Here is a 22,059-nt window from a genome sequence, read left to right as displayed (position 1 = left end):
TTCCCTGTGTGAGTTACACACACACACACACACACACACACACTTTTTTTCATTTTTTTAACTACGCCTGTGCCTTACACCTAAACCATATAACTAGTTACACTTAATTTTGTACTATTTTTTTATACTACAAAGGTGGCAAAACAAGCCTACGGTCCGCCTGATGGTAAACGGATACCGTAACGTATGAACGCCTGCACCAGACCATGCACATTGCAAGCGCGTTACCCTTTTTTTTACGCTGGAAAATGCATTTACGCACCCCCGTCACCCGAAGGCCACGGTAGTCTGAGACTCCCGGCGGGAAATGCAATGCCGGACTACTCACTAAAAACCAGCGGTGCCCTCGTCGTCCTGGTGGGGCGCCACGGGACCACATAAAAGTATTCGCCATGACGCCCCGGACGGTGGGCCTGCCTGCGGGTGCAGGACAGGCCGCCTCCTGTTGTGGAACACTCTCGGGCACCGAGAGCTCTCCGCATGCGCGTTGCCTAAAGGTACTGACAGACGTGCTCAAAAAAAGCATGCTAATAAGCTTGCTTAAAATTAGCATGCTCTGCAAACTGTTCACATTTGCCAGAAATAAGCATGCTTGATTTAAAGCATACTCCTAAATAGGCATGCTCAAAGCAAACGTACGGACAGACGTGCTATTTGGCACCAGGGTCTCGGCAAAAATGGATGTACAAGTATATAGTGACAGTGCTATCCGTACAGAACTTAATAAAATAATCCTATTGCTTGCAACGGAATTGTGTAAGAACATTTTGTTGAAAAATAAAAAAACAAAAAAAGGAGAATTTGGGTTCGTAATTGGATAAACAGAAGAGAATCACTGGGAGCAAGTAATCGATTGTTGGTTTAATTTTAATTAATTACATCAATTTTATTAATTGCATAAACAGTCGTCCGCCGTAGATTGAGACAAAATGGATAATAGCATGCTAATAAGCAAACATGTTCAGACGTGCTCGGAGCACGCCCCCCACCTACCCGCGCCTCAGGTAGCATGCTCGAAAATCAAACGTCGTTTGATTTTTGAGCACGCTCTAAATAAGCATGCTCATTACATTACACACGTGCTACTAGTGAGCACTTGCTCAATAAAAGCATGCTTTCGTGCTAGTAATGAGCACGTCTGTCCGTACCTTAACTTAAACCGTTAAACTCCCTTTAAGCTTTTGTTACCTTACTCGCCACAAAAACACTACACCACTTGTGGGCAGTCTTACTTAGCTCTGATCTCCTGTAAGGTTGAGGTGCTTCTCCAGTCGGGCTGTTCCAAATTTCGAGCAACATATTTATGACTGTGCCCTCTACAGAAATACTTATATCATAAAGTTAAACCACATTTTTTGAAAAGAAAAAAAATTGTTTACAATCATGAACGAATTATTACCTAAAGTGACTTTCATTCTTCATAACCACACATCATACATTAAAAGCCATGAACATTCACCATTGTTAGACATAAAGAGGAGTGAATGGAATTATACCATGAATATATTCATGAAACGGTTAACGAAGATACCAGCTCACTGAATTGGAATGAACGCTTTATTCAATATGGATTTACGAATGTCTGACAAAATAGGTAGAAACCAATAATGATTTATAGTGCACAAAATGATTTAGCGATTATTGAAATTGTTTTTGAAATTTAAATTACTGATTATAGTAATAAAGTTAGTGGTTTGTGTTTATTGTATTTGATATTAGTAATAATAGTATTTTACTTCGTAATTTTTTGATTTATTTATATTGATTTATGTGTCGACTATCAAGGTACTTCAACCTATCGCAATCCACTGCTCGACATAGGCTTATCCAAGTTCGCACCAAACATAATGGCACAAAACTCATATGTTTTACCCATAGTCACCACGCTGGGCAGGCGTGTTGGTGACCGCAGGGCTGGCTTTGTCGCACCAAACTGTTGACCGAAGGCGCTGCTGCCCGTCTTCGTGTATTTGAAAGCCAGCAGTTGCATGGCTACCCGCCATCTTATAAGTTGTAAGTATAGTATGGTAGTATAACTGTGTTATCCCTTAGTCGCCTTTTACGACTCCCACGGGAAGGGAGGGGGTGGTTATATTCTTTACTGCCGTAACCACAGAGCAAGGTAATAGCTACACAATTTTAAAAAGCATAAGATTAACTTTATAATTTGTGACACATTTTATCACTGTTTTTGTTATTATTAGCATAAGCATGCTTTATATAGGTATATCAACTTAGCAATATAACTGAGGTAGGGCACAGCAGGACCTGCTCAAAATAATATGGGGCAGCCCGACTGGGGTAGTACCTCAACCTTGCAGAAGATCACAGCCAAATAATACTGTCTTCAAGCAGTGTTGTGTCCCTGTTGGTGAGTAAGGTGACCAGAGTTCCTAGGGGAATTGTGGATAAGGTCAGCGTTGCTTCTGGTGTTGTACACGTCTATATACAATAACGATATAAGCAACGATTGTGCTGTGTGGCTACGGCACTAAAGAATTTAGCCAACCCCTCTCTTCCCGTGGGTGTCGTAAGAGGCGACTAAGGGATAACAAGGTTCCACAACAACCTTGGAACTTAAGAAGTCGACCGATGGCGGGATAACCATCCAACTGCTGGCTTTGAAATACACAGGCCGAAGACGGGCAGCAGCGTCTTCGGTGCGACAAAGCCAGTACTGCGGTCACCAACCCGCCTGCCCAGCGTGGTGACTATGGGCAAAACACATGAGTTCACGTTATTTTTGGCGTAAACTTGTGGAGGCCTATGTCCAGCAGTGGACTGTATAGGCTGTAATGATGATAAGCAACGATAATCGCTTACCTTTAGGTGAGACGTACGCTTGCTTGCCGACCTGGTTATATAAAAAAAAAGCAATATGCGAACAAATTTAACAAATTATGAATCTAATGTATGATAATAACTTCGAACTACTCATGCTCTACTTGAACAAAGCTATTGTAAATTTAAAGAAACATGAAAAGCAAATTCACGTTCTATTTTCTGCATTTATCGCTGTTAAAAAACAAAAGGCGCCCTTTGTGTAAATTATTTCTATACATGCAAACGTACTACTGATAAAATACATCCAATAAAAGTCTGGTGAAATTATTTTAACTTAATAAAATAAACTAATTTTCTTTTAAATAAAATTAAATTAAAAACAAATATAACTTTTATTCGACTAATAAGTCATAGATTATAAAATTCACAATACAATTAAAATTAATATCTCAAATATTGAGACATGGAAGATACTATTTTTCAATCTGCAATAAAAATAAAAATAAAAAATAAACGCTTCGCCCTCAACGGCCCCCAGTTGGATTTCTCCTGTGTTTGGAGTCCAGAAACACACACAAGAGACAAACACAAACGCCTAAACACAATCAGCAGACGACAAACATCTATATGGACACTACAAATGTTTGTAGTGAGCGGGGATCGAACCCGCTTCGCCAACGCGTCGTCAAACAATTTCATCGAAGCTCTACTTTACCATGGTAAAATTAACACAGTAGTGTAGGAATTCTTACAAAAGTGTGCTAGACATAATAACAATAAATTTGAAAACTTTCTTTCAAACTCCCAGAGGTTAATTTAATTAAAATTTTCCATAACAGCACGTTCGCCTGTTTAAATAAATTAGTTGTTATGCCCTGAAACTTGTTGCCGACAAACCGAGACAGGCGCCAGCTAGTAAAATATTCACGAACGCTCGGCTTCATTAGTGTAAGTGAATAAATAAAATGCAATAAGATAAACAGGATATAATTCCTTTTTTTTATAAATCAGTTTTTTTAAATATCAATTTTATTATCGTATATATAATTTATTGTTTACTGATGCTTAAAAGACCTTAAAAAGCGTAGGAGAATCCTACTAATAAAAGAGGGTTTTATACTCTAGAAAAAAAATTGATTTATGGCCAGTTTCAATACTCTATCTATCTCTAAATTTGCTTACTAGAGATAGAATTTTGACGTTAACTCCATATAAATTGTGTCAAAAATCTATCGCTAGTAAGCAAATTTAGAGATAGATAGAGTATTGAAACTGGCCATTAGATAGTCTAGTTAGACTAATAATTAAAAATTGTAATGCTTAAAGATTTAAAAAAATATGTATGTGTAAACAAGACGAACTGGACCCTAATCTACCATAATGCCATGTCACTGCATGTTAGATTGGCGAAAATACACGTTTTAGAATTTAATTTGCGGGATAAAATGTCTACATTAAGTTTTTCTTCAACGCGGAATCAAATGTGATTTTATAAATAAATTTAGCGTATGAACATTAAGCAGTAATTTGTGATTTTCTTTACGTGTTATATCCTCTAAGTCTCTAAAAAAGGTTTAGACAAAAGTTTTAAACATACATATATGCGTATGTGTGAATATTTTTTTTTTCATGCTTTGTAGATGTTTTTATTTTAGGCGTTTGACTAAAAAGACTAACTCACTTGACTTATTACTTAAGGGTAGCTCAATGTATAGGTACTATTCTAATACTGTCAATTACGACTATGTTTAACTAAAACCTTACAGATTTTTTCTTCTTCCTGTTTATATATTGACGTAACACTCTTGTTGTACTTCTTAAGGTTATTAGATAAGGCTGAATAAATTGAGCAAAAGGTTGTATATATCTATATATGAAATTCACCTTTTGCTCAATTTATTTTATACAGTTGTAAAAAAACTTTAATAAAAACAAGTAATAATACATTTTTCATGGTTTTCAATTTTTTTCAAAATAAACTAATGTTTCTTATAGATTTCAATTGCATAACGTGTGTTATACGTAGATATATTAAGATAGAAATTATAAAAAAAAACTTTAAAGATTCTGGATATATTTATTTATTTATAAACGCAGGCGAGACAAGAAACGTTACATTGTGAAAAAAACTGCATCACCTTATTTCAATTTTTTTGAGAATGAATTTAGGTGAATCGTACGCACCCAATACTATTTGATCGATAACCTTTGTTTGAGCCCTCGACATATATTTTAGTTTAACAAAACAATGTCGTGAAATCGCCAGATTTGAAACAAGGTTACAAAATAGAGAAATTTAACGGTTGATTATCTATAATTAACTAATTAATTATTAAAATTTTACCTTTTAGTATTATACTTTATTGTGTACTTACTATAAAAGTTTGTTTGTTATTATCTCTGACAAGTTATTATTAATAATTCATAAACATTGTATTGCGTGTAGCGTAAAAGAAAAAGTCAATAACCTCTAATTTCATAAATTACACTGTAGTACAAATCTATTTATTACTTAATCGACATAATTTTCACGATATAAAACTAATAAACTATTTAATAATCTTCGAGAAAAGTATGAGCCATAACGAGTTGCGTAAGCCTACGCCCCACTGCTGACTCTATTGAACTGGAAAGCAAGGTCTCCGGTTAACTTATTGTATTTGACAGTAGCGTTCTCATTAGAGCCAGTTAAAACAATAACTCAGGAAGGAAACGATCAGGCTCTCGAACCGCGTGAAAACTATCACGGCACAAAGCAACTACTTCGTTCCACTGAATTTAACATGACTATAAATGAACGTTGCAAAAGCAAATTATTATTAGTCGATTGCAGTCGGTGACAATTACATCAGTAAGATGTTGACATCAGTTTTTACTCTTATGCTCGCGTTAATAGGAACGCAGGCGATAAAAGTAGAACTATCAGAAGAAAAGACTCCTTACGATTATGTAAAAGAACGATTAGAGACCATTGGAACTGAACCGAAATATGGACTGCCGATATCTAGCTCATACGAAGTAGAAGAAAGTGAAGATTACCCTGAAGAAATAAAAGGAGCGGCATCAAATGTTTTGAATACAGTCGCTGGAGTTGGTGGTATCGGACTAGGACAAGGAATAGGACTCGGTGGCATCAACGGCCTCGGTGGAATTGGGATCGGTCAAGGTTTGGGAACCGGTTATGGTATTGGACTCGGTGGCTTAGGAGTTGGTGGAGCTGGTGGTTTGGGAGGCATCGGTGTTAATGGACTTGGGGGAGTCGGTAATTTGGGAATTGGTGCCGGCGGTGTTGGACTCGCTAACGGCGTGGGACTTGGAAATGGTGTAGGACTTGTCAATCAAGGCTTAGGTGGCATCGGAGTCGGTGGAATTGGTCTAGGAAACGGTCTTTTGTACCATCATCCCCTATTAGGCACTCAAGTTGGAGGTGGATACGTAGACAAGAATGCGTACGATGCTGCTCAGAAGAAAGGAGCCGATGAAAACGTTGAGAAAATAGAAAAAAAAGCGGGTGAAGAAGCTAAACATGGTCAAGAAGGATTTCAACAAGCTGCTGCTGCCGCTAAGGCTGAGAAAGGAGAGTCTAGTTTCTATAAAGATGAAGAAGCGAAAAAAAAGGCAGCTGGAGATGAAAAATTCTATCAAGGAGGCCAAAAAGTTGATAAGCAAGGTGTGTTGATATTATTTTGTCTATCAATACTTTCGGAAAATAGCTTTATTCCATAGACGTAAAAATATGAATATATTACAAATTTATATCTTCTTCCCTTTTAAACGCATTGTTATGTTATCAATCCAAACCAAAAATTTCAGGTGCTAACGAGGAACAATTGAAAAAAGCAAAGAGTCACAAAAAAGGGCACGTCAGCAAGGGTTTTAAGTCTTCGAGTAGCAAAAATGAGGAAGAGAAATCCGAAAGTTTCTATGACGAGGCTCACGATGAATCTGATCATAAGGTTGCTGGTCATAACGCTGGATCATTTGGTGAGAATTCACAGCAAGGATTCAAAGGAGCACATGAAGAAAAGATTCTGGACGCAAATGCGCAAGGAAAGGAAGGACATCACGTGTCTGAACAGAAAATTGATGATACCAAAGCCAATAAGGTAAGCAAATGTTTAGTTTACACATTATTTAATACCGCCTTATGCATTCGAACACTTATAAAAATAAATAAAATATTAACTGTATTAAATATCAAATCATACGATTCCGAAAAGCACTACTTTACTAAGAGAAAACAGCCTGTAATATCCCACTACTGGGCTTAGGCCTATTTTCCCATGTAGGAGACGGATCAGAGCTTAATTCACCACGCTGCTCCAATGCGGGTTGGCGGATATATTCCCTACTATGAGTAACGATCGCTATCAGGCGTACATGATAACATGATAACCGGGACGGAATACTTTACTTATTTATTGTTAAAACTAAAATTTGTTTCATAACAAGATTTTTTGTAAAAATAAAATGAAAAGTTGACTAACAAAATGATGTTATTAAAATCTCGACAAAAAATATTAAATATATCGATAAAACAAACGATAACTAACTACATCCACCGTTAAGTGATAAAGAAATTTGCTTTATTGTTTACAAAGTGTAAAGATTGTATAAAGCTGTTGAAAGTTGACATATAAATCAAATCATAATAAGTAATATTATATACATTATTAAGAGCGTTAACAAAGCATTTGCATAGTTATACTTAACAAAACTTTAATTTTCTTAATATGTTATTCTTTTTAACATGTGCAGGAATTATATATATATATTCGTTTCACAACTGTTGTGCAATAAACACAACTCTCAGTTATGTACATTCGTTTCCGTACAAACTGGCGTTACTGTTATGCCTGTTATCTATTACTTGCACATGACTCAAACACTACAATTACGTAAATTTTGTTTATGGGTTAGCAATCTTGTATGGCAATTTTCACGTGATACTTTCTTACAAAATATAATTAATGAAAAAAATTTATTGTATTGTACAATAATACAAAATATTTTTGGTACTATAGGCAAAAAAAATTGACGACAATTTTTTAATCGGTTTTTTTTTAGTCGACTTGAAAGAATTAAAATTTGACAATTTTTTATTTTTTAGGATATACTTCTTATGATATTTTTTTAAATAGCAATATTTTTATGCATTGGTTTTATAGGTAAATTTCGAGGACAATTCACTACTTTTGATAAAATTAAAAAAAAATCTACCCGGGTTGCAAAAATCAAGGGGTAGATTTTTTGACATTAAAATTAAAATTAAAATAAAATAAATCAAGTCATTTGTCGGTAATTGAAAATATTTAAGGTATTTTTATCTCTAATATAATTCGTCTTTCAGGGTGAATTCCTGCAAAAGGGCTTCAAGGAAGGAACAGAATTGTTGGAGAAATTCAACAATTTGGGAGCGCAGGCCGTCCACGGACATCAAGAAGCAAGCGGTGGCTACCAACAGAACAAAGGGATATTGCCGATTCATTAAAGCGAAAATGTAAATTGCCCATTCACTATTATTAATGACGAAATATACCAAATTAAACGATGTTTTGTTTTTATGTTTATCCTTATCGTAGATAATTGTGTTCGCTTACAAACGAAAAAAAACCGACTTCAATTTCATCGACGAGTAATACAACGTAGATCGACGAAAAAATAGTCAAAATCAGTACACCCAGTAAAAAGTTATTGCGGATTTTCGAGAGTTTCCCTCGATTTCTCTGGGATCCAATCATTAGATCCTGGTTTCCTTATCATGGTACTAAACTAAGGATATCCCCTTTCCAACAAAAAAAGAATTGTCAAAATCGGTACATCCAGTAGTAAGTGATGCGGTATAATACAACGTAGGTCGACGAAAAAAGCGTCAAGTAAAAACGCATTATTAGACATAACTCGAAAAGTAGTTGTTAGATCTCAAATAAATTGAAATGGGACCAATTGACACACACCACCTTTCGATAAAAAAAAAATTGTCGAAATCGGTCCACCCGGTCAAAAGTTCTGATGGAACATACATAAAAAAAAATATATAGTCGAATTGAGAACCTCCTCCTTTTTTGGAAGTCGGTTAACAAAAGAACTCAGACCTAAGAGATTAATAAAGACACCAATTTCTTCATTTTCGATACATAAATATAAATATAAATAGCAATTTTCTTACCATTAAATTTTCATATATTATTAATGTTAGCTCATGATTTAATTCATTTATTTTTCCAAATTGATAGATAATAAGTATAGTATGAGGCTGAAGCACAGCCTTCTGAGATAACTTTAGCAATACTCTACTACAAAAATCTATACTTTGCAACATAAAAGAATATAATTTGAATTATTAATAAAATTTATAATTAAATTTTATTACATATTGTTTACAAACGGCTTGATGAATATTATTAATTTAATAATTCAAATAGATAGCATACTTTTTATTTTAATAATATTTTTTTTTATTTAATAGTTACCCTATGGAAAAAATCTTATAAAACATGGACAAATGCAGACCAAATTCTCATACCGAGCTATGAGAGTCTACGAGACTCTTATGCTCTCATAACTTAGTATAAGAATTTGGTTATGAGAGTCTACGAGAACTCTTTATTAAAATAAAATAACACTTTTTATTTCAAACATTTAATCACTGAAAAAACATCATGCAGAATTATTCAAATTAATTGCCACAGTAAAATTATTTATATGTAAATTTTAAAGAAGCTTAGAGCATTTTTTAAAAGGACATTTGTCCGAATAGCCGTTGCAATACAAAATAACAGGCGATTTCTTCCGAGGACTATTGGACGAGTAACCAGACTCAATGCTATATTGACTCGAAGACAACCTAAAATATTTACGTTACAACATTTTTATTACCATATTTTTATGTAAAAAGAAAACCTTAATAAATATTTCATTTTTAGGGTTCCGTCACCAAATAGTATTTTATAAAATACTAAAGCCTCTCAGTTTGAATATTCATCTGTAACAGAGCTTTATGTTTTAAATTGTAAACCAAATATATCACCACTTTTCAGTGTTTAATAAATACAACAATAACATATAAAAATATGGAGAGGTGGCCTGAAATAAACTAAAAGGGGCAATTCATTATTATCCCAAAAAAAAAAAAAACCTTAAAGCTATAATATTAATAGTTAAATATCAAAATGGTTTGCAAAAAGAAACCGTCATTTTCAGCGCATTTCACTGTTTTTTATTCATGTAAATGCAACGGTAATATTAAGAACCCAAAGTGGTAAAAAGCGATTGTACTTCGATGGTAAATGTAAATGCAAAGGTAATAAAAACTTGTCTTAACAAATATCGATGTCCTTTCTTGACGCTCGAAGCTGTGTGCGTAAAGCTTATATAGACACAATGATCGTCGTTAATTTACATAAAAACACATTCATAATATGTTAAATATGTCCATTACTTGTTTTTCCTTAATTTAAAATAAACGCTACATTTTTTTTTTACTAAGCGAAAAGAATAAATAATGTTCGCAAGACAGATATGATTTTATTATATATAAGTGAACACATACATTCTATCCTACGTAGAGATAAATACATACTTGAATACACAAAATAATATAATAGATAGATAATGATGAGGAAAAGGCGATTGGAATTATTTGACGAAATATTGTTTTAAATAGATGTCACATGTTTATCATAACATGTCAGATAAAACGAGACATTTTTTTTTCTTACGCGAAAATTTATAATTGTTTGGTCTGTCTGTTTTTTAAAGCCCTAAAATTTTTAGGGTTCACCAGACATTAGTGTACGGAGCGGATTAATAGATGGCAGGTAAATTTGATGGCACTGTTTAGTTACGGAACTCTAAAAATGATCAAAAAATATCTAAAAGATTGCGAAAACACGCAGGGAACAAAACAATCACACTTATACAAAACAAAAATCATGTATCAATATAATTTATACGGACAATATACGGGAAACCAAACCTAAAACTGTTAATGTAGGAAACAGTCTACAGTCTAGTCACCTGCGTATAATTAAGACCAATATTAATAAAAATATAGTAGCCATTGAGGTAGGACATATCCTGCAGGTATATCTTTCTCAAAATCTGGAGCAGCCCGACTGGGGCTCCTCCAGATTTTGAGAAAGATTTAGAGGAAGACATTCTTCTGTAAGGTTGAGTGAGTACCCTCAACCTTACAGAAGATCACAGCTAAAAACACTCTCAAGCTGTGTTGTATTTCTGTGGTGAATAAGGTGACCCGAGCTCCTGAGGAGGATCGAGAATAAGGTCGCTTGCGATGCTCCTGGTATTACATGTGTCCTTAGGCTACGGTAACCACTTACCATCAAATGGACAATAACCTATAGACACGTACGCTTGTTTCTCCAAAACCTTACTAAAAATTTATATCTTCTATAATATAAAAATGAGTCGCTGAATGTGTTGCTAAGCGCAAAACTCGAGAACGGTTGGACCGATTTCGCTAAATCTTTTTTTAAAATATTCCTTGAAGTACGAGGAAAATTCAAAAAAAAATTTAAATTTCCTGAAAAAGTCTAAAAATAACACTTTTCTATACTCCCATACAAAAGATTTGTGATAATACTTAAAAGTCAATTTGAACTTTAATACCATACGATAAAGTTTGTGTTAGGCGATACGAAGTTCGCCGGGTCAGCTAGTTGATTGATAAAATTCGCATTAGCTTCGCAGGCTCTATGACTACACTATAAAAATACCGTTAAAGATTCTTTAAAAAGTTGCTGTACCCAACCGAATCTGGTGTGGGGGGAGTGAATACGGTTGAGGATATCTTGTTCGATGTATTGGAGCGCTAAAATAAATAACTACGTATTAATTATTTACTTAGTAATATATAGACGTTTAGTGGCAGATGATATTGAGAGCTAAAGATAAAGAAAGAGATCAGTTCTTATCCATTGACAAGAAGAACACAATTATGACTATGCGTATAAATTGTAAAGTTAGGTATACAAATAAATATATTAGGAAAGTTTTGGAATAATGGGTAATAGTTGGTCTTAGCAGTTTTAATTGTCTTGTCTACATATCTATGACTTAATGTCAGCAGATATTGATGTCTTGACTGTGATTTGATTGTACATTTGCTCGATATTTTAACTAAGGGTTTTTAGATTTATATAGAACATGGAACACACAACAACAACACATACATATAACACACCTATTTATGTTGGAAGAGTTAGCATTACCAATATTTATCAGAGCCAAAATAACATAATAACGCTAATAAAAAACTTTAGTATGCACAAATCTCAAAAATGGCTAACTCACAATATCCCATTAAACAATATTTAATTTTATTTATCATAAAGAATTTTGATATAAAAATGCCATGAAAGTATATAATTACATAAACTTAAGATATGTTTACCGTTTTCACAAAAAATAGAACCTTATTTCATTATTGATTGACTAGCCCGTTGGCGCAGTTTGTAGTGACCCTGCTTTCTGCTCCGCGGGTTGTGGGTTCGATTCCCACCCCGAGTCTGGGTGTAATATAAATATTTATTTATATATTTATATATGTATTATTTATAAGTATGTCTATCGAAAAAAAAAATGTAGCTATATACCAGTCGGCTGTAACCTATAACACAAGCATTCAGTTGCTTACTTTAGGAACAGACGACCGTGTGTGTATTGTGTAAATATTTATTTATTTATTTATTATTATTATTATTATTATTCGGGATTGGCCCAACCAAGTTCAGACAGGTATAATATTTGCGTGACATTCCCATGGAGCGCCTAACGGGGTAGCCCAAAGAGAACCCAAATGGTCTCACACTAAATTTCTCAACTAGTGCCAAATAGGCCATGAGTTTCCCATATCGAACCCAACTTGGCAGCCAAAGGAGAACCTATTGGTCTCACGTTCAAATTTCTAGTCAGGTTTATAGAATTGAGTATATAATACTATGTAGTCTAAAAAATTCACCTTACCTGACTTGAACTGAAGTTTGTTGTTCGTTGCTTACTTATCCGAGTCGGTGTCACGAGGTTAGAATGATATGGTTGCTGGGTAATTAGCAAATACAATTTAAATTATCTTTGTTTTCATTTAATTACATATTATTTTATTACATTTTAACAATGGGAATACCCTAAAACTATTTTATCGAATAGTAAACATTTAATAAATTCCTAGAACGTATATGTTTATGGAAAATGTCAACGTGACACGACGTGTCAACAAGATGATAATCTTATATCAGTATCAATATCACATCTTCATATCTTTAGTTATAAATAACTAATCTTGCTAATAGCTAATAGCTAAAAAACACAAAGAATGTAATATCTAAAAAATATCTTAAACTTGTAAACTAATAGAATGGAAAACTGAAGGTGAACATTACATACTAGTCTTTATAAATGATCTCTATTAAAAAAATAAATTTTACATTATATCCTGATAATTTAAACGATAATTGCTCTTTGCAAATACAGAGTTTGTTGACACCTTATCAAGATTCCAAATACACTTTTATTATAATGAGATGAAAATTTCATATCTTACATTATACGGTGTGCTTTTGGCATTTCTCTTATACGTAGGCGTAGTCTGAATGAAGGTAGGCGATATATTGGTCCCTGGCGATATGGGCACATTGAACGGCGATACTTGCTCTAGAAAAACGTAATTTCTATATATATCGTATCAATTTTTATATTAATGTTATTCTCCTCGCAAAGGTCATATTATTACGTAGTGTTGACATTGATAGATAATAATCAGAGAAATATAATTAGGTGAGGAAAGTTATTATCTTTATACTGGTCACTTTACTACTATCATTATACATGCTATGATATAGAACCTGGGTGACCTAGCTTAGCTCGGTATTTTTAGTAAATCGTGATGAAATATGAATAAAATTTTCCGATTTTACCGACATAATAATAAAAAATATGAACTGGTTATTTAAATAAAAAATCATGACTGCAATTAGAAAAAAAAAAAGAAAAAAAAAATAATCGATCTCAGACATGGGGATTTGAACAGTGATCTCGATCGATCCCGACCGCCCGATTTCCCACCTGAGATATTACAACTTTATTGATAATTGTGAAATTTGCTTTCGTATTCTAACGATATTGTAGCCATTTTTTTATCGCCTAAAAATAGGGATAAAACGACATTTTCTAAAAATGTATCCTAGCTATATCGATTTATCGCCCCCGAGATCCCCTGCATACTAAATTTCATGAAATCGTTGGAGCCGTTTCCGAGATTCAAATTATTGTATATAATATCTAATAAATAAAATTCTCGTGTCACAGTGTTTGTAGTTAAACTCCTCCGAAACGACTTGACCGATTCTCATGAAATTTTTTGCATATAGGGTAGGTCTGAGAATCGAACAACATCTATTTTTTCATCTCCCTAAATGTTAAGGGTAGTCCAACCCTAATTTTTTTTTATTTTTTAGATAAATTATAATACAACCTTTAAAAAATACATACAACTCTAAATTTTAAACCCTCTACGATCAACCCCTATATTTTATTTGTTAATTATAAACTTTAATTTTTTTGGCAAGATTTTTATTTTTATTTTGTCATGATTTAGAATAAAAAAAATTATGTTACTCTTAATTTTCTACCTCTCTACGATCAAGCCCTATTTTTCCATCGCCATTTTTATTTTTTATTATTTTTAATAATTTCCTTTAATTATGATTTTTTTCTCAATTCAATTGGATCTCCTGCCTTCGCCGGTCGATAACTGATCAACTATCAATCGATCAGTTATCCCAGATGTCTACCGTTGTCACCTCTCATCCAGCAAACATCACGGAGTAGGGATGAGAATGATAATTTCTTTGTCTACAACGCTTTCGATTATAAGTAAATCCCCGCACACTTATAGTAGATAGTTTATTGGCAAAACAACGTTTGCCGGGTCAGCTAGTATATATATATATTTAGATATGTATATATGCAGAGAGAATAAAGTTAAAATAATTTTTACCATGAAACAATAATTTTTTAATAATACATAAGAAAATATTATACATTATACTTTTTTTTTATCTCATTGAATGTAAACATCCTTTTTACTATCTGACCCCACAAACATTGTTTTGCCATATATGTTATAAATCCCTGTAACTCCCCCCCCCCCCCCAACTTAGCGGTGTGAAAAATAGATGTCGGCCGAATCTCAGACCTACCCGATACGCACACAAAATTTCATTAGAACGGAAGTTCTAAGTCTTTTATTTATATTTAGAATCTTCTCTTATTATTATTATTAGAATCCTACAATTGATACTTTTAAATGTAGGTAAATTTAGACTTCGAAACTAAATAATCTTTTGAAAATTAAAAAAATCCTTGGCTGGCCTGGCTTTGGCGCGTTCTTGTCCTAATTCTAAAAAAATACTAATAAATAACTGTTGATTGATTGACCGTTCTTCTGATGTAGTACAATGAAAATTTTATTTTTGATAGCAGTTACGACTTCAATACCCGTTCGGAAATTATAAATATCTATACTAATATAATAAAGCTGAGGAGTTTTGTTTATTTGTTTGCTTTGACGTTCTAATCTCAGGAAATGCTGGTCCGTTTTGAAAAATTCCGCTAGTGGTAGATAGCCCATTTATCGAGGAAGGCTAAATAGGCTATATATCATTACGCTAAGACTAATAGGAGCGGAGTACACGCGGACAAAGTTGCGGGCAGAAGCTAGTTTGATATAAATCATAACGTTTGTGTTTGTCACTTCTACCAACTTTAGTATAACCAGAAAGTAAAAAAGAATGTTTGGTCTTTTCCTATACAAGAAAAAAGGCTTTGGCCCAATCAAATACTTATAGTCTAATTCATTTCAGATCAGTAAAACATGCTATGGATATAATATCACAATCCTAATCACTTACCAATACAATTGCTATAGAAAACAACAAATACACTGGAAAATATACAAGGGTTCACTTTCACATAGGCGTGGATCATCGTACCTACGTTTTTGTGTCGCTATATTAAACATAATTATAGGTTGTTTTACATCATATTACGATCACCAAACCCGTGTGCCCAGCGTGATGACTATGGGTAACACACATGAGTTCACGCCATTATTGGCGCGAGCTTATGGAGGCCTGTGTCCAGCAGTGGACTGCAATATGCTGAAGTGATAATGATGATGATGATGACATCATATTACAAGCCTCTACATCCCATCAAATCATCCTCATTTGAATTTTTCCAACCGACTTTTGTGCCGCGGCTTATCATAAAACATTAATTTGTATACGCACAAAGTTCGCTCTCGAGGATAAATTACAAAATACCATTTGGTTAGTTGAAATTTTAATTAAATAGCGTTGAATATTAAATACATGACCCGCGAGTGCTTTTGGCTGGTCGCTTTGAACACGTGAATAAAGATGAGGTACAGATTAGCCAGGCCGGGGTGAAATGAGGACGGACATACTGAGCGGCTTTTATATTATAACTAGCTGTACCCTGCGAGCGTTGCTGCGCTTTTTTTTTTAACTCAGAAACCTTTGTGGGCTCATGCTACAACACTTTTTTTTTATATCACTAGGTCGGCAAACAAGCGTACGGCTCACCTGATGGTAAGAGATTACCGTAGCTTATAGACGCCAGCAATCCCCAATCCCCCCAGGAGCTTGAACTTTGCTGAAGATCATGTCATGATCAAACATTTACGATTCTATTAAGGATATACAGACAAACATTCATTTATATGTATATATATATACTAGCTGACTCAGCAAACGTTGTCTTGCCGCTAAACACTATTTAAAAATAGGGGTTGGTGGTAGAAGGGTGAAAATTTAGGGTTGTATGTATTTTTCAACGCCAAATCATAATAAAATAAAAAATAAATAATTTATCGTAAAATAAAAAAAAATTAGGGGTGGACTACCCTTAACATTTAGGGGGATTAAAAATAGATGTTGTTCGATCCTCAGACCTACCCAATATGCACACAAAATTTCATGAGAATCGGTCTAACCCTTTCGGAGGAGTTTAACTACAAACACCGCGACACGAGAATTTTATATATAGAGAATACACGTCGTTTGGATCAGAGGTTAAATATAATATCGTATATTAAAATATTTATGTATTTTATTGAGGTAGGTACAATAAGGATATATCGTGCTCAAAATCTGGGGAAGTCCATTTGGGGAATTACTTTGACCCAATAAAGGATCATAGCTAACTAATACTACTCTCATGTAGTATTTATATTCCTGTCGGCAACGCGCTCGCGATGGTTCTGGTGTTTCAGGCGTCTATGGCTACAGTTACCTGTAACCATCAGATGAACCGTACGCTTGTTAGCAAAACTAGTCGTATAAAGGCATGATCCTATGTAATATAAGCATTCTAATGTAGTAGTGTTTAGTTATTGCAACGCAGGTGTTCATAGGATCTCCATACACCACGAATGTTTGTATATGTCATACAAATGTTTAACTTTTTTTTTTGATCCTCTTTATTTCTGTCGTGTGATCGGATCTCCGACAAAGTAATCACTCCGTCATACTTAATAATAATTTACAAGGAATGAATCCAAACAACTTCAGTGTTGTGTTGTCTTTCCTTATTTGATTTTTTTCATTGTGATTTATTAAATTTAAGTAGTACATAATTTGTTGTTTTGCTAACCTCTGCCAACATTGATCTCATATCAATGACATTAATATTATTTATTATACGACGAGAAAATGATAAAGGGACTTTTTGATTGAGGAAAATTAAATATTCATTTTAACTTCATCTTTTATCTAATCTAGTTATTGTCACAACTAAAGTAAGCAAATTATAATAAAAAAATTTTAACTGAAAATAAATTTAATTAAATATGACAGGAAGTGTTTGGAGTAATGCTTTATAAGTATTCTTGCAAGTAATAACTTTCAAAGGACACTCTCGACGAGAATGAGATTATCTCCTGGGGATAAGAACGGTCCGGATTACGGGACCAAGTTGTTCTCTGAATTATCAGCGTTAACGAAAAGAGCCTTTTTCGCGTTTTATATACTGCTATGTTTAAAAACTTTCGACTTGACACTTTATATAAAATAAATTCGCGTTTTTTTTAATACAAGAAATCTATCAAACATAAGATTAGAAATCCGTCAATAGAACTGTTAAAACAAGAGTAATAAAAGACCCGTATAAAAAAATATATAATTAACATTGTTAGTATTCTTCCATCTTACGGCCCATTTATAATAATCTATCTATGTCTGGGTTTGCCTAGTAAGGATAGGTTTTTGACACAATTTGCATGAAGTTTACGTCAAAATTATATCTCTAAGTAGTAACCAAAATAAGAGGTAGATAGTTTTGAAACTGGCCGTCAGAGAAATGAAACTTTGAATGAAAAATAAATAAAATAAAATATAGTTGTACTTACTTGGTTGACCTTGTTGCTGAGATTCCAATTTCTTTATGATCTTCTGATATTCTTTTAGTTGCATATGCTGTGTTTTACACAGCTCTGTCATACGCTTTAATTCGCTTCTGGCTTTGTAGAATTTCTTCGTCTGTAAAATAGTTGGCTAATTGAACCAAGACTTTTCGACTAAGAAATAGATTCGCGTAAAAGTATTTTGTTCAAAAATACGTTTTACCAAAACCAGAAGAAGAGAGGCAATAAATTTACCATGAAACATACTCGGTATAAATTTTAGACCAAGCTAAACCAGACCAGCTAAAGCAAAAGCAATGTCGGTTCAAATTTATTTGCAACAAAAAATTCACATAAGACCAGAAACATGTTGATAACGTAGTTGCTTTAGAGTTTTAGACCACTCGAGTGAAGTAAATCTTCTTTAGTTGCCCCCACAGTAATATACGAAACGTAGGTAACTCTTTTTATCTTCACTAACTTATATTTCCCTCTCAATTTGCGTTCGCCTCGCCCGATCACACTTTTCATAACGCTATCTTCACGCATTCACCAGCTTACTCCCCAAGTCGAGCGTGCGTAAAGAACTTTTACTTCAAAAAGCAAAACCGCAGACAGAGGACATAATTAAGATACTTTGAATAGATTTTTACAAATTCGTAAGATACACATTTGTCATTATCTTGGGAAATTTAATGGTCAATAAAATATTTCAACCGTGTAAGGAATGTCATTATGGCAAAGTTATTTAAGTGCTGAGTTGAAACCTGGTGTTTAAGCGTAGTTTATGACTGCGTCACACGCGCTATGTTTAAAAAATATACGAGTATTATATTTTCAATTAAAACAAAAGACTCATATTATAAATATTAATAATATGGGTTACGTTTTAGCCTGTAATATCCCACTACTGGGCACAGGCCTCTTTCCCCAAGTAGGAGAAGGATCAGAGCTTAATTCACCACGCTGCTCCAATGCGGGTTGGCGGATATATTCATAATATGGGTTAAATGAAATTAAATTTTCCACAATGTTTATAGTTTATGCATAAATACTAGCTGACCTGGTGAAATTCGTATCACCATATTCTTTTTTAAATCGCAATAAAAATATCGCGGTCATTAATCGAAATACAATATAGCCTATGTCTTAATTTAGACAAAGTTACATATCTGTGCAAATGGGTTCGAACATTTTTGCATGGAGCCTGGCATATCTAGCCGCAGCCATCTTAATTTTACAAAGGACACTTATACAAACAAAAAATGTTATTTAACATGGTATCGTAAAGTGTCACGTTTCCGAGATATTTGGAAGTAAAGATCGCCATTTGTGTCCAAAGGCGATCATTAAAAATCGAATTATTATGCGTGTGTGAGCACTCCATTGTCTTCAAATATTAGCAGCCCCCCAAGTATATTTAGGTATTAATATGTTTGCAACTACATATAAAAATTTTGATTGTTATAAACAAATCTTCATCTGATTGTATATATAGTTAGAATAAGGTTATGATGGGACTGACATGTACTAGTGTATAAAAGTCCCTAAATAAATTGTTTTAAATTTCCATGGTTGTTAACATTATTTGAATTCGTTTCTTTGGGATTTACACCATGTACCTTTTTATATTTGAGGCTCCGGTGTTCTTCCGTGACCATGGCGCATGCAACCGCGCCGAAATATCGGAGCCTCAAATATAAAAAGGTACATGGTGTAAATCCCGAAGAAACGAATTCAAATAAAGTCCCTAAATAAAATTAAGAAATAAAAAGAAAATCATATAATTGACGTTCAATAAAAAATAAAACCTTTTTCGTTATCTCCTTGTAACAGATTATGAATAAATTAATCGCAAAACGTACCTATCAAGTGAATTGGTATTTTTTTTAATTTTATCATTCCATCTAGGTTCTAGGTAATTTAACAATTGGATAAATTGATCTCTAGTTAGTTAATTTAGCTAAATAGACGGTGAATTAAATAAACGGATGTTGTTTGCTACTTAAGCTACCAATTAAGTAATTTGTACATCAAAGACTAATAAAAGCAACCAAGTATGAGTCAGACTCGCAAATAAAAGAAAAGAACGAATTTTTCTTGAGTAATAAATCGCTAAAAAACTTCGAAAAACATGTTTTCGCGAGAAATCTTTTAACTATTCGCTTATGTTTATTATTCATCGTTAAAACAGACAATCAAACATATTATTATATTTAACCTTAGTTAATATAAATTTAAAATAAATAAATAAAATATTCTGTAAAAATTATCTGATGCCTATTTTTAAGGTTCAGTCGTAATAATAGGGTTACATTTACAGTACCCTACAAACCTTGACCAATAGTTTTGTAATTGACGCGGGACCTTGACATTTATTTCTTTATTTTTTTACTAATCCGTTAACTATAGGTGACACTATTAATTAACCACTTTATGTCGAAAATACCTTACATCATTTAGAAAAAGAGCTGATACTCATCAAACTGCTGGATCTATCGCAAGAAAACTCACTTTCATGTTTAAAAAAATTTGAAAAAACTTATAACACCATTTTTGCGCCAGAGGGAAAACATATTACGAAATTATTCGCGTTGAAGTTTTTCAAGTTATTTATAAACAATGCCCATCAGTTCAGATTTTTATAGAAATTATTTATGTACGCTTTTAAGCTTTCACAGTCAGTTATTACTTTTATTTATACGTCCGATAGCCATGCGACTTCATTGAAAAATAGTTTACCGTACCTACAAAGTTTAAAAAAAAAAGTAAAAAAATGTATCACCAGTTACAAATTTCCGTAACATCATTTTCAGACATTATGTGTATTTTACTAGATTATTAAGGATTATGAATTTATTTATACCGATTGTAACAAATACGACAGTAATCGCCGTCTGTGCTGCCGTTGAAATTGCAAAACTTCGGAACATTTTTTAATTAATTCCTCTGGATCTGTGAAATAATCTTGAATTTCTTGATTCATCTGCAAAAATTAAAAATGAATGTTTAAAGTTTCAAAACATTTTTTAAAACTAGACTTAGTGAATACTTACGTCCGGAACAAGTTTCATTATAGAGCACGGTACTCGGCAAACAAGGCAAGTGCCTTCTTTAACACCTGAAAGATTCAAAATATACAGTTATATACTTATAAAATAAGTAAAGTAAAATCAAAACGTATTATGTCTTTTATAAACGTTAAGTGAAATCGACCATTGTGACAAAACAAAACAAACCATTGTTAAGACAATTATTACAAAACATGTGACCACATGACGTCAAATGAAGAGTAATTCCAGGTTCCAGTTGGTTAAAACAATTGTTACAGTGAATCCAATCCATTTTTCTTAAAACAAAATAACTTTAGCCGTTTATAAGATATTTGACGAGAAAACATTGTTATTCGCAAACCATGTTAATATTTTGATATTCACTGCCGCCATTTTATTATTTTTTTTTAATTAGGTTCTTTATGATGCAGAGTAGTCAATACAAATGCCCAAAAGGTATTTTATAGTAAGCAGCTTTAAACTTTAATTTTATTTAGCGTTCGTTGTTAAAAAGTAATTAATAATTTTATATAGTGACACTATAAATATAAAAAAACTCTAAACAATTTAATTAAAACACTATCGTTATTTCTTTAGCTCGTTTTTAGGTATTCTTTTAAATGTATTATATATCAGTGACATTTTGTTACATATTTGTTTCTAATAAAAGTAAAGCTTGTTCTGTATCAAACAAATTTGACAGTAATCAATTCACACAACACATATATATATATATATATATATATATATATATATATATATATAAGTTGTATTTTC

At 33.1% G+C, this 22,059-nt stretch overlaps 2 protein-coding genes across 2 annotated transcripts; one reads left to right on the top strand and one right to left on the bottom strand.

Annotated features, from left to right (window-relative positions):
• Window positions 1-5,640: 5,640 nt before the first annotated feature.
• Window positions 5,641-8,337, top strand: LOC123658269. Its single transcript, XM_045593707.1, has 3 exons — window positions 5,641-6,454; window positions 6,598-6,890; window positions 8,135-8,337. The coding sequence occupies exons 1-3, from the start codon at window positions 5,641-5,643 to the stop codon at window positions 8,273-8,275; spliced, it is 1,248 nt and encodes a 415-aa protein (XP_045449663.1). The 3' UTR covers window positions 8,276-8,337.
• Window positions 8,338-9,410: 1,073 nt separating this feature from the next.
• On the bottom strand, window positions 9,411-21,574 carry LOC123658268. The gene is given in 8 exon segments (XM_045593706.1): window positions 9,411-9,631; window positions 11,523-11,617; window positions 12,772-12,842; window positions 13,342-13,475; window positions 18,118-18,365; window positions 21,096-21,215; window positions 21,286-21,350; window positions 21,469-21,574. Coding segments are annotated over 8 exon segments (972 nt in total). The 3' UTR covers window positions 9,411-9,498.
• Between the last annotated feature and the right edge of the window lie 485 nt (window positions 21,575-22,059).

The sequence above is a fragment of the Melitaea cinxia genome, chromosome 12 (assembly GCF_905220565.1).
Source record: "Melitaea cinxia chromosome 12, ilMelCinx1.1, whole genome shotgun sequence".
Lineage (NCBI taxonomy): Eukaryota > Metazoa > Arthropoda > Insecta > Lepidoptera > Nymphalidae > Melitaea > Melitaea cinxia.
This window is presented reverse-complemented; position numbering and strand designations above follow the sequence as displayed.

What these genes read in the sequence shown, in the direction of transcription:
- LOC123658269 (XM_045593707.1), top strand. Translation starts at nt 5,641, where the DNA reads ATGTTGACATCAGTTTTTACTCTTATGCTCGCGTTAATAGGAACGCAG. An exon ending in CCAAAAAGTTGATAAGCAAG is followed by an intron (nt 6,455 to 6,597) that starts GTGTGTTGATAT and finishes CAAAAATTTCAG; the next exon opens with GTGCTAACGAGGAACAATTG. An exon ending in ATGATACCAAAGCCAATAAG is followed by an intron (nt 6,891 to 8,134) that starts GTAAGCAAATGT and finishes TTCGTCTTTCAG; the next exon opens with GGTGAATTCCTGCAAAAGGG.